The sequence below is a fragment of the Trachurus trachurus genome (assembly GCF_905171665.1).
Source record: "Trachurus trachurus genome assembly, chromosome: 1".
Lineage (NCBI taxonomy): Eukaryota > Metazoa > Chordata > Actinopteri > Carangiformes > Carangidae > Trachurus > Trachurus trachurus.
Genome location: NC_139891.1, coordinates 4,508,430 through 4,522,458, shown reverse-complemented (window position 1 = coordinate 4,522,458; position 14,029 = coordinate 4,508,430). Strand labels below are relative to the sequence as shown.

The window sequence follows — 14,029 nt, the reverse complement described above, 5'->3', positions numbered from 1 at the left end:
TTAGACCATTTGTTCCCAACTTTTTTTGGCTCGTGAACCCATTTTGACATTTCTGGCGGCCCCGCAATCACATGACTGCACGCAATCAAGATACACCAGCTCAGATATTTTTATATGCTGCATTTTATTTGAACTCAATTTATATTCGAGAAAGTGAAAGTGTAGAATACAGTTGTTTAAAGAGACCCCGAGGAGTTTGCTTTTGGTTATAAAAGAGTCTCATATTAATGTGGATGAATCGACATTACCCACACTTGGGTGATTGTCTCACTTGGTATCAATGGGTCAATTTTTGATAAATATATCGTTTTGTTTTTATAGTTATTTTGATATTATTATTTAGTGGTCGACTCGCCCAGCATTTCCTAGTTTAAGTTTCCCGGACGCTGCCCGGCGGGTCATGGGAAAAACGCCTCTTAGAACCTCCGACTTTCATTCTTGATTAATGAAAACATTATTGGCAAATGTTTTCCCTTTCGTCTGTCTTGCACCGGACCAAGAATTTCTCCGTGCTCATGGGAAATGTAGTGTGAAAGCACTTCGCTTTCTGAAACTCCTCGTAGTCCCTTTAAGATTGTGTGTGGTGTTTTTACCGGTAATCATGAATTTAAAATGAATAATAATTAGTTAAAAAATATTTTTATCAGTAATTTTCTTTATCAATTACTAGACATTTCAGGCGACCCCATTTGAATTCCAGGCGACCCCACATGGGGTCCCGATCCCAAGCTTCACAAACACTGCTTTAGACACTGATAACTAATCTGACGTTTTACACATATTCTTTAACTTTATTTCACATGGTGATAGAAGCGATCAGAAGACGTACAGTTTTTTTTTTTTTTTTATCTATTCCACAATTTGTCTTTTAAATAGTTTCCTTTCAGAAATCACTGACATTTAAGAGAAGCACTGAGGTGATCAAACGTACATACCATAACTTAACCTCTCCCATCTCTTTTGTATTTACATTCACAGGTATGCGCTACTTTATACTGACAAACAAAACATTAATATAGAGACCACTACCGCAGGATGATGAGTTGATGATGGTAAACTGGGAAGACAAGAAAATTACTTCAAAAAAAGTTACATCTACAGAGGTTACAACAGAAAAGCATACCTGCAGCAAATTGACACATATCTGCTGTACACTCAGCAGCAGTGACCATGCACCATTTCAATTGACAAGTCGGTGTTCTGCCAGTCATCACTGTGCTGGTTTCATGCAGTGAGACACATCCGCACATGTCCTTGTCCTTACAGATACTGTAAAGCCAACACCTAGGGAACACTATTTGATGTCTTACAAGGAGTTTTTACACAGAATTGATGAATATTGCTTTATGAATATGTAAATGTCATTATATGAATGTCACTACTTGCAGGATGAAGGTGCTGTGCTTCTGATTACAATATTAACAGTAAGGAGTCACGTTGTCAGTCCTTGTTCTTGGACATCTTCCTGTCTCCAGTGTGTGTGTTTTTTTTTCCTCCAGTCATTCCACGGTCAGAAGTTGCTGAAGATCTCTTGTTTCTTGTTCCAGTCCATAGGAGGCGCTCTCTTCTTGTTGCGGCCGGCGATGGCTTTTTGTTTGGCCTCAGCAGCTGTGGGACTGAGACGCAGGCCGCTGTCCACGAAGGGGTCTGACACCCGCCTCTCGTCCTCGTCTGGGACCTACAACACACACACACACACACAAACAAACATTTACTATGATTTATCAGCTTCTCATTTCCTGTTTTCTTTGCTTCTACATCATTTCTCACTCACCTGGATGCTCATGTCTGAGCTGCTGATCTCTGACTGAGTGGTGGAGCTTCTAGAGGACTGGGATGCTGAGCTCCCATTGGTGCGGGGTTTTGGAGACATCTCTGTGATGGGAGAGTCCATCATCGTGACATTGATGACCGGTGGATCTGAGGCTGGGAGCTCAGTGGTAGGAGAAGGAGTGTCTGGGGCGCTTTCTGTGGCTGATTCGTCCACATAGACCTCTGTGGGAAAATAACAAAGGGCATGTATATGAGCAATCTCTGCTCAGAGAAGCACAGAAGATTTTTAATAACTCGACACACGTCCTCAATCCATAATTTGATGTGTTGCCCTCAGGTCGACGGCTCAGGGTACCAAAAAGCAGACTGAGCTGGTATAGGAACTAATTTATCCCATCTGGCATTAAAGCAGAAGTAAGTGGAATTTTTGTGTTAATATAAGTCTTAAATAGTTTTATCTTCTGACAGCAATCACTTATATAGAGTGTTTGGTCTGAAACACGGGTCTGTCAGTCACTCTGCTCTGCTGTAAGCCGAGGAGAAAACTTTCCTTGTATCCTACAACCTTTATCCAATGAGGAGAGAGAACGGCATAAAGGGGCGGTCCTCTCTGTGTGTGCAGACAAGGGATGCGCGTGAATGTGGTGACGTAGGGACGAGGGCGGGGACTAACTCCATCGGCTGACAAGAAGTTAGCCAAAACCACCGGATCGCTTACTTCTGCTTTAAGCAATGTAGAACTTTACCTCATTTAAAAGTACTGTGGGTTTCATTTGACTGGTTTTACTATTTTAGATGTATTGTATGGAAGCACTGTGTATAGCCTATGTTACAGTATGTGTTCCATAGGTATTGTGTAATGTTAACTGTGCTGTGTAGTGCAGTGGCTTGGAGCCCAAGACAAATTTCCCTATGGGACAATGAAGTACAATCCAATCCAATCCAATCCAATCCAAGTAGTAGTAAGGCAGGGTATCCGTGGGGTCTTGAAAAGTATTAAAAGATGATAAATCAATTTTGGGAAAATTACTTTTCATGACTTTATAAAGTCTTAAATTTTGAAGGTATTTTTTCTGAATTAGCTGTCCAAGAGTTTGATTCCTAAAAAACATTGTAAAAATGTGTGAATTTATTCATTTTATTAAAAAACAAAAATGAACCGGTACATAAAAGGAAAAGAAGATTATTGTTTTTGTTTTTGAGAGTGGAGCAAATTGTTTTTTTTTATTATAAACTTTGCCTTTGATTTATTATCCTAGCCAATTTTTGAATTCTGTTGTATCATGATACAACATCATGATGTATCATGATCATAGTGGTCTATAGTCTTTATCACAAACTAAAACTGTTACGTTAAAAGTGTCATTGAAGTGGCGGGGAGGTATTAAAAAATATTGAGAAGGTCTTGAAAAAGTCTTAAAAAGGTATTAAAATGAACTTCAAGATTCCTGTAGGCTATATACCCTGTAAGAGTGAAAAGAGTTGTGTGTATCTGGTGTGCACTATGAGACCTTGGACGTGGCTGGTGGTGGGTGAGATCCCCAGTCTTTGGAAGAGCTCGTCTGTTTCCTGATCGACCACGAGGAGGCGGACCTCCTCCCCTCCCGCCCGAATGAGGGCCACCACCTCTGAGTGCCTCAGGCCGTCTATGTTCACTCCGTTGACCTGAGACAGAGAGAGGGGGGGGGGGCATCAGAGGAAACAGTCAGTGGAGTGAGTGGAAGGAAGTGAAGGAGAGAAAAGATGAAGAAAAAAATAAACAAGAAAGACAGGACAAGGATTAGCCAAGTAGCCATAACACAGTCAGCACAGCGAGCAGGAGGTACAGCATGTTTTATCAAAAAGATCAAAAACAGATTAGATGGGAACTGATTTGCATGAATTCCCTTCCTGCTTGCAAACACCAGTAACTCTACAGTTCACACAGATGGAAATGGAAATGTCACTCATATCTGCGAGCCTGTGTGACACACATGCAAGCGTACATGCAAGTCCGTCTGAAGGACACAGTAACACCAGCCCCTCTTCTACACCTCCATTCAAGATTAGCCCAGCCTGTCTTTTTCCCTTCACCTCTTTTAACAAGATCTCCCACTCCCACTCTTAGCTTCGGTCCACATAATCTGCTCTAATCCAATCACAGCACCACAAGTCACTACACAGATCTGACTAACTGTTTTTCTATACGATCTTATCTTGTTGATATAGATCTTTTTTTGAAGAACTGTCTGGAAATTGCTTTGTGATTGTAAACGGTGTGTCATATCATTTCTTACCCATTAATCACAGCTGTATTTAAAAGCAGCCTGATGTGCTGCACATTATTATGAATGGCTTTCTTTCTTTCTTTCTTTCTTTCTTTCTTTCTTTCTTTCTTTCTTTCTTTCTTTCTTTCTTTCTTTCTTTCTTTCTTTCTTTCTTTCTTTCTTTCTTTCTTTCTTTCTCAGACCCTGTGCCAGTAAACATTGAACATGTCACACACCAAACTTCTGAACAAGACTTTGAATGATTTCTCCAACAACCTCCACTAGTCTGTCCCCGGGCCGGATGTCGGCAGCCTCGGCGGCTGAGTCGGGGTCCACAGAACGCACAAACTGTCCGCGCTTCGTCTTATCGCTGTGCAGGTTGAATCCGTAGCCCTGCTCTCCCTTCAGCAGATGACACAGTCGAGGTAAGAGCTCGGCCGGCGGCTCTGGTGATGGCTCTACCTGCAGCTATAGTGGGACACACACACACACACACACACACACACACACACACACACACACACACACACACACACACACACACACACACACACACACACACACACACACACACACACACAAGACAACAACAGAATCTAAGATGAGAACTTTATAATAAAAAACGAAGCTAGAGCTAAGAAGGTGGAGCTAAATTAAGTCCATATAATCAATCCCTGCAATTAGGCTACACATATCTACAGTATGTTAATCCCATAATAAAAGAAGATCTTATTTTAAAGTCCATACTACAGTTTTAGCTCATTTACCACTAATCACATGCAAAATGCCTCATTCTTTATTCAAATATATCACAACTTTCCATTTAGGAAATCCCCTCTGCAGCTACAGTATTGTGGTCATTCAGTTTAAGTGCAGGTTAACTTGATCTGTTATCACTGCTTTGTCATGCAAAGAAAAAAAAAATCAGTGCCAGCTTGATGTTTATTTCGATGGTTAATACAACTGTTTGAAGAATCATCCTCAACAAGGTTTTACATTTAGAGTAGGCTATTGTCTAGTCTAGTGTAACGTTCATTTGATTTTGCTCCGATTTGCCACAAGACACTTTGATAGAGGGTAAACTGAAATCATTTAAATCATTCCTGCCTGTGGCCATTAAACTGTACAATTCTTCTGTGCAATAAACCAGCTCACTATGGCAATAAGCATCTTATTTCTAGGTGCAATATCACCTCAACAGAGATTTATTTAGTGTATGCCTATATTTTCTTTTGTATATACTGTTAAGATGGGGGGAGGGGGAGGGGGGAATTTTGGGGTTTATTCTTGTAGTTTTTAACTTTTGTAATTCTGGTAATATTAACTTTGTAATTTTTGTAATATATAATTTGTAATTTTTCTTACATTGTTGTATTATTCTGCTATAATATTCTTCACCTTTGTACACTGGATTAATAAAGTATTCTATTCTATTCTAAATATTCTTCTATCGTTGTACCTATTTAACTGGTCACTAGAGGTATAGTGGTGTGGTTTTACTACGAGTTAATCAGGAGAAAGTGGCAGCCAGGATGAGCCGGTGGTCTCAGGGCTGAGCAGAGTGGGCTAAGTGGATCTGGCTGAGACACATTAAGACGACTCTGAGCCCGGTGACCACTGACAAGAGTCGACACATTGCATGATTCACCAGCCTGACTGAACCTGCGCTCAGACTATACTAGCTACATGCTGGCTGTGTGTGTGTGTGTGTGTGTGTTCTGTGCTGGGACCGTGGATTAGTCTGTATCCTGAGGGCAGCCCAGGATTGTGTGGATGTCTAGTGACACTGCTGTGACTGCGCCTTCACGGCTAAGTTGACCTGAGGGCTTTCTGACAGATCTCTGTGTCCTTTCTGCTCCGTCAAGAAAAGTTCAGTGTACGGCCTTTACAACTCTATTGGCCAGACGTCTTATTTTGTTTAAATGGAAACATGTTCTTCCACCTTCACACAATAGCTGGCTTAGAGAGGTCCTAACTCACATCAAGCTTGAGAAGGTTAGATTTTCACTGGCGGGTTCTGATAATGCTTTTAACAAAACCTGGCAGCCCTTCCTAGAGTATTTAGACAGAACTATTATTCACCCAGACAGTGACTAGATGCCCCCCCCCGCTTTACCTCTTTTAATTTTTCCCCCTTTTTTAATTTTTTTTAATATGTGATTTCAATTTTAATAATGTTTTTTGGTTTTTTTTTGTGTGTGTCTTTCTTTCTTTTCCTTTATCTAACAGTGGGTGGGAAGGGAAAAGGGTTAATAGTGGTTCATAGGAGCTGTTCTGGCTCAGTTTAAGTTATTGTTGCCTTCAACATACATTGTGGTAGGACAACCAACTGCTAATTTTCTTATAAGATTTCTTGCATACACTGTATGTGTGAATTGTTGTTGTATGTGAATGAAAAACCAAATAAAAAGATTTATAAAAAAAAAAAAAAAAAAAAGTTGTACACAAAGACACAGACTCAGTCTCATACATGAGGATGGAAAGAGTGGCAAAGTGTGAGCTGTGCTAGTGGAACAGAACCCCCTGGTAACCCATCCATCGCCATGGTTCCAGGTCAGGTCGCTGCGGTGATGGGTCACCATGTCTCCGACTGACTTCAAACATCTTAGTTGATATTGCTGGCCTGTTTACTATATTTATCACGTTGGCCCGAATTAATTACACACACACACACACACACACACATGGCTGCACACCCTGGTGACCTGGAAATACTGTAGCTAAGCTGATCTATTTGAGAACCTCCTGTGTTTTTAGGCTGAGGTATTTCTATTCGGACGTGGACTGACAAATGATTGAATGAATTGATTACATTTGTAGGGACATAATGAATCTTTTTCGAGTGAAAATTTCCAGGTTCCATTTTCATAAATGTGAGAATTTGCTGCTTATTTTTGTTTCATAATATTATGAATAAAATTTGATGGACAAAAAAAAAGAAATTTGAAGATGATGGACATTTTCCACTTCTTCAAAGACCAAATGATTAATTAAAATCTGCATATCAATAAATAACCGTTGGGTTTTTAATTTCTTTTGTAAAATAGTGTTGTTTTTTCACATTTTTTAAACTTTTGAAGGGAAAATTGACTTAAATATTTAACAGGATAAATAAAAATGCTATAATCAATCTTGCAGGCGGGTTAGTGGAAGTGTTTCATTTGTCAGACTGTTGCGTGGCCATGATATCAGCCAACACTGCGCTTATGTAAGATTTCTGTATATGGGTATACAGCCATAATAATGCCATAATAACATCATGCAACAATGGAACAGCGTCTGTATTTACATGTACAGTGAAGTGAATGTCAGTCACGAGATGAACGGCGCAGAAGTGGACGGAGAGAAATATGTGTGTGTGTGTGTTTATGTCTTTTGTATGATAAGTGAGTTACACAAGACTTCAGTGCTGTTGCGGCCTGGGATTAATACACCATAATGGTTCCCTAATCTGAGCCGCTCAATTAGAGGTCAAAAATAATCACTCACATACTCAGCGCACGTAGGAAAGGTCTACAAAATCATGCCATCATTTTGTCATCATGATCGTTATATTTTTACGAGTTTAGAAAATGATTTTATTACTAATACTATTTATTTATTATCTTTTTAATAATCTAGGATCTTTATTTCATATGTTTTTATTCTATACTGCTTTTAATCTAGGAGCACACAATTTCATCTCTTCGTAGGCCTACACTGTACAAGAAATGACAAATAAAAAACCTTTGACCTTTGACCTTATGATGCTCTGCCTTGGTGCATGCTGGCGTCATGGTACACCACAGAGGTGGGCACAAAAACACCAGCACAATATAATACAATTCATCACAAGATTTTGTGATGAAAAAGACATTGTGATGAAAAACACACCTTTAAAAGGGCTGAATTCATATTTGACAGTTGGTGGTGCCACAGGTTGCACCATAATGTAGCTACAGATGTTGCTGTTATTACATATGATGTTTTGTATCTGAAGCTTTTTTTTCTCCCCTATACCAAAAGTGAGAATAAGAGCTGTGCTGGCCAGCCAAGGGGCAGCCTGTATTTACCGTTAGCCGTCGGCTAAACAGATGGCAGTTTGACGTGAGCTGCTGGTGCTGAGGATCCTGGTCTGCTTTGTTTGGAGCCTAAACACTGAGCTCAGTCTCTGACAGCCGCTTCCTGCTTGTTTCTGCCGCCAGACGTTACATCGATGTCTGGGGTGGGGTGGGGGGTACTTCTGGAAATGTTGTTTTTGTTGTTGCACCGTGCGTACTGGCTCGGAAATTTTGGAATTTGTGTGGTTGGACTTTGTGTGATGGACTTTATCCCCCTCGAAGCTATCAGATTATGGCAGAAGGACAAACCATTTCTTTTTTTAAATATTTGGAACCCCTTTCTGCATTATATTGGAGAGGACAGGGCTCAGGCTCTCCAGAGAGGCTTATTTGGTTTAGCGTAGCCTGATGTAGATGAGCAAAGCAACGGTTAGTTGACCACTACTGTGTTTTGCTTATTTACTGATCTGTTTATCTTAGTTTTTACTTTTTTCTTTCTGATATTTCTGATCACCCCTGACATGTAGTGTTTTTGCCTTCTATGTGTGTTTGTTTGTATATTTATTTAGTATATTTGTTCCCCTTATACTGTATTTGTAATTAGTTTTTTTGTTCCTTTTATAACCTTGTAGAGTGTGGAGGGAATGAGTCTTTGTTTGTTAATTGGAAAATAATTTAAATAAATAAATAAATAAATGCACTTTATGTTTGAGTTTGAGAAAAAAAAAAAGAAGAAATTTAGGAATTTGAAAGAGTGTGTCTTGTGCACTTTGTCAACAAAGTTTTGAAGCAAACCAAAGAATGTTTCTAACTAATCCCCCTTTTTAGCTGTGGGAGATGTGCTCTCTCCTACTGTGTCCCACAGCAGGAGAGAGTGAGATTATGTGTCTCAAGGCCCAAAATAAACGACATAAATAGATTACATCACCTACATTGCTATCTTAAAATCTGGTCCCACACATGTCAGCTTTCTTTCCCTCCGGCAGACGCTGACAATCTTTTTTGTGGAAAAACCCACTCAAATTAAAGTTGCGTGAGTGATAAAATCTGAGCTCACCTTGGACTCCGTCTGCTACAAAACCACAGGTGCACTCATCTCAACAGTGCTGACTGTCAAAATAAAAGCCCTGCAGGAAGCAATATCTGAAATTCCAACTTGTCAGATCTAAGACTGTTTTGTTAAAGGGATAGTTCACCCAAAATTCAAATTTCACTCATTATCTACTCACCCTCATGTCAACTAAGAGCTGTGAGAATCTTCAGAGTCCTCCGTGCCTTCTCTGAGTTACGGGGGGGTCCGCGTAGCAGTATTTGTCCATATAATGGTTGTCAATGGATACCAACTTTCTTTGTCCAAAAAGTCCATGATTTGTCCATGAGAAATTGTTCCGCCGGTCAGTGCAAATCACGTGAGATTTGCACTGACACAGGAAGAGCAGTGAACTGAGACACTGGGAGCTTCCGCTACAAACAAGCTTAAAATACAGACTTATTTAATTTTTTTCAGAACAATTTCTCATGTCAGGGCTTCAATACAAGAGGGACATTACACACAAGCAGTATGGAGGTATTTGGATGTTTTTTGGTGTGTCTTTTTGGACGAAGAAATACTGCTGCACGGACCCCCCCGTAACTCAGAGAAGGCACAGAGGACTCTGGAAATTCTCACAGCTCTTAGTTGACATGAGGGTGAGTAGATAATGAGTGAAATTTGAATTTTGGGTGAACTATCCCTTTAAGGCAAGGCAAGGCAATTTTATTTGTATAGCCCGTTTTTACAAACAGTTTGTCTCAAAGGGCTTTACATGGCGTCACAACAACATCCTGTGCCCTTAGACCCTCACATCCACTGAGGAAACACTCCATGGAAAACCCTTTTAACAGGGAAAAACCGGAGAATCCTCAGGGTGAGCAACAGAGGAGGGATCCCTCACCCAGGACGGGCAGACGTGCAATAGATGTTGTTACAGACAAGAAAACAGTTTATAGTTTATGACACAGAATGTGGGAAACATGGAAATGTTAACAAGAGTTGATGAAGGCAGCTTCTGGTGAGGGGGGGGGGGGGGGGGGGGGGGGGGCTATCTGACTCTTTATAGCTCTGTATACAAAACAGGGAGAGCCAAGTTTTAATGAGCTCCCAGTGACGTCACTATGTGAATCACACCTTCAAAGAGTGCACCTGCTCTCACACTATCTTTTCAAAATGACCATTCAGTTTGACAAACCACTATAGTGTCTCTGCAGCTGAGCAGGGTTTTGTTTCTGCTGTCTGCGGCCAGGTGGGAACAGCCTTGCATGGGAATGTGTGAGGTTCTGACTGTCGCTGTGCACAAAGTGACAGCCCTCTTTGAATACAATAGGCGTTTTCAGTATTTGCACCTATTTGAAACTGCAAACAGTGGGTTGTTCAGATTGTATGTGAGCAGGAAGAGGACAATTAAACCCACTGTTGCACGGAGGTCAGAGGAGGCGAGAAATCCTCCTGAAACTACTGTAATTACACTTTTAAATTCATTGTTTTACGTATTCAGTGTTTTCATTCTCTGCTCACATATATACAGATACATCTCAATAAATTAGAATATAATGGAAAAGGTTATTTACTGTATGTCAGTAATTCAATTCAAAAAGTGAAACTATATTATACAGTATAGATATACTGTATAGATCCATTACACACAATGAAACATTTCATGTCTATTCATTTAATTTAATTTAATTCTAATGATTATGGCTTATGAAGACCTAAAATTCAGTATCTCAAAACATTTGAATATTACAAAAGACCAATTTAAAAAAGCATTTTTAATATGGAAACATTGGCCTTCTTTAATAAAGTAAATCTATCTATCTATCTATCTATCTATCTATCTATCTATCTATCTATCTATCTATCTATCTATCTATCTATCTATCTATCTATCTATCTATCTATCTATCTTCTGAAAAGTATGTCCATCTATATGCACTCAATACTTGGCTGGGGCTATTTGACTTGAACTACTTTCAACGACTTTCACATGATATTCTAATTTATTGAGATGCACCTGTAGACACCAATGAACACTGTATAGCCTAATTTTGACAAGAGGAAAGGGGTTTGTCCAGTGTTTTTGGGTCTTGCGTGGATGTATTGTCCCAAGCCTGAATCAATCCAAATCACAAAACAGTCATTATTATCCCTTCATGCCTAGTTTTACTTGCAACTGATCTGATACCCTGACCTGCAGGTATTCTGCCATTTTTTTCCTGCACATCCTTCCCCATGAGTGAACCTCAGGTTTGTGTCACAATACCCCAACCCTGTTGCTGTCCTGTCCTGAGGTTTCAGTCCCACCTGTTAGGAGAGGAGTCTTTCTAAAAGCACCATGTGGGACTGAATCCAGGCAGCGGGCCATAGCCAAGTGCTCAAATCCAGATTAGTGCTCAACAGGCATCAGGTTAAAAAAAGTGCATGCTCCGTGTCACACACAATCTTAACACAGTAACACACTGGTTCACTGCTGGCAGTTGCACTGACCAACTAACCATTTGGATTCCTCTAATAAATACTATGAAAATAATCCATGAGAGCCTATCTGATATTTGATATAAAACAGTGTTGGTGATCTCCAATCTTACCTCTGGATCAGTTGCTGTACTTGAAGTCACTGATGATCTCTTGACCTTGCTTTGCGTGATCATGTGAGTGGGCGAGTCTGCAGCAAGAAGGTGAGATGAGAGCATGTGGTTGGGTTTGGGCGACAGGGGCGAATTCTCTCTGGGTATGGGAGAGGAGGAAGGTGTGGGCCTGGGCGAAGGGCGCGGGGAGAGCGTTCCCATCTCGAGGGCCAGGTCCTCGGTGCAGGCCAGGCCGCGGCTGCGGAGGTAGTCATCTGTTTCTCTGTCCACCACCAGCAGCCTGGTGCGGTGCGGCACTTCTCGGATTCGATTCACCACCTGCAGAGAGAGAGACACAGAAGAGGATGAGGAAAAAATAAAAAAAAAGATGAGTGTGGTGTCATGTTGTTCACTCTGAACTGGTGTGCGCATAACATACTTATTTCTTGACAATGAAACCCAGTCATTCCCATGACACAAGACTGACACTGACCCATTTTAGTAGCCCCCCTCCTCCTCCCCAGGCAAAGGGAAAAGTGGTCCAACAGGTATGGAGCTCATTGTTTGTACCTTAGAGAGTTTATGAGCCTGTATCCACCACACAGAGACACACCTCTGTTTTTTTATTTTTTATTTTTCATATATTGAGCCAGGACCGTTGTGTAGGGGAGAAAGGTGATGATAATTCTAGGGGACCAGCACCCAGTAGGGCCCACAAAAAAACCCCAGTAGTCTAATCTTTGTATGACTGAATTATTCTGCATAAGACCCTGACTAATACTCAAAGTAATGCTGCATTAGCATCAAAACAAAGTAAATTAAAAATTATAATACGTAGTCTAAGAAAAAAAGTGGAAAAGTCAGGGGGCCCACTTTAGTATTCTTTCAGGGGGCCCAGAATTCCTAGCAACGGCCCTGTATTGAGCTATCACTCACTTGATAGTGGGCTTCCTTCTCCACGTTCTCCCCGTTCACCTCCACCACCCGGTCTCCTGCTCTCAGCCCGGCCAGATCAGCCGAGGAGTCGGCCTCCACTTTGCGGATGAACTGTCCACCCTTGTTCCGTTCACCGTGCAGGTGAAAGCCATAGCCGCGCTCTCCTATGGTGAGGAAACAGAGCCTGGGTCTCAGCTCACTCTCCATCCCAGCGCCGTCAATAGGAGGAAAACAGGTCAAAGTGTCTCAGGAGAATAAACAGGTGCCTAGTCCAGGAGCCGTGGAAAGTCTGTGGCTCTTAATCCAACGTACAGCTGCGCTCTCCAGTGACCAAAAGTTCATCATCATTTAGCATAATGCGAGTCCATTAATGATCCACAATTGTTCGACGACAGAAAAAAACAAAACAAAAGGGAGGCTAAAACTAATGAGTGTTTAATCCATCATGCAAGTGCATTAGGCGCAGATATGACCGCAGAAAAACCGGCGCGCACCGTGCGTAAAGTATAGTGGCCAAAAACCACGGACAGGGGCTAAATCCCGTCCATTGGAGGAATAATCCAAGAGATCAGAGATTAGAAAGCTGTTCCTCACACGTAATACTTAATTCTCCTCGTCAGCTGAGCTCGTGTCCTCCTGTCCGCCCCGGTGAGAGAGTGAAGAGGCGTCAACAACAGATGCCACTATACCCCCCCGCCCCGCCCTCTCCTGTCACCTCAGCGCGCACCTGACGACTCAGCGCAGCCGCGCTTTGCTGGCAGGAGTCGTCCGCCTGCATGAGCACAGCTGTGAGGAGTTCATGCGAAGACATTTTTGTATGTGGGCCTATGACATCAAAGTTTGCGGAGGTGGACGTATGGCCTGACTGAAATGCGTCCAACAAGTTCAAGCTCTACTCCACGGTGTGCTGCAGGACATCTGTCCCAGCCAGGGCCGTTGCTAGGAATTCTGCCCCCCTGAAAGAATACTAAAGTGGCCCCCTGACCCCTGACTTTTCCACTTTTTTTTTCTTAGACTACATATCATTTTCTATTTAGCCTACTTTGTTTTGATGCTAATGCAGCATTACTATGAGTATTAGTCAGAGTCTTATGCAGAATAAATCAGTCATACAAAGATTAGACTACTGGGTTTTTTTGTGGGCCCCACTGGGCACTGGGCCCCTAGAATTATCTTCACCTTTCTCCCCTATACAACGGCCCTGGTCCCAGCCCCTTCGGAGAGACGGAACCTTCCCCCAGGTGGTGGAGGTGAAACCAGACTGTGACCTGAGAACGGAAATCTTCCTTATCCGCCCTCTATCCCTATCTTCACTGGAGATCAATAAAGGGACGGTTGCGTAAAAGGGGATTTAACGTTTCATGAAATATAAGCTCTATACCTGTCCCTGTAAATGAGGCAAAACAGGCGTAAAGAGGGACTATCACATGT

At 41.6% G+C, this 14,029-nt stretch overlaps 1 protein-coding gene across 1 annotated transcript; it reads right to left on the bottom strand.

Annotated features, from left to right (window-relative positions):
- Window positions 1-1,510: 1,510 nt before the first annotated feature.
- Window positions 1,511-12,805, bottom strand: nherf2 (NHERF family PDZ scaffold protein 2; the record flags this gene model as incomplete). Its single annotated transcript, XM_083987345.1, has 6 exons — window positions 1,511-1,678; window positions 1,775-1,995; window positions 3,285-3,438; window positions 4,296-4,487; window positions 11,684-12,001; window positions 12,599-12,805. 6 exons carry the CDS (start codon window positions 12,803-12,805, stop codon window positions 1,511-1,513), a joined length of 1,260 nt encoding a protein of 419 aa, XP_083843471.1.
- Window positions 12,806-14,029: the final 1,224 nt, after the last annotated feature.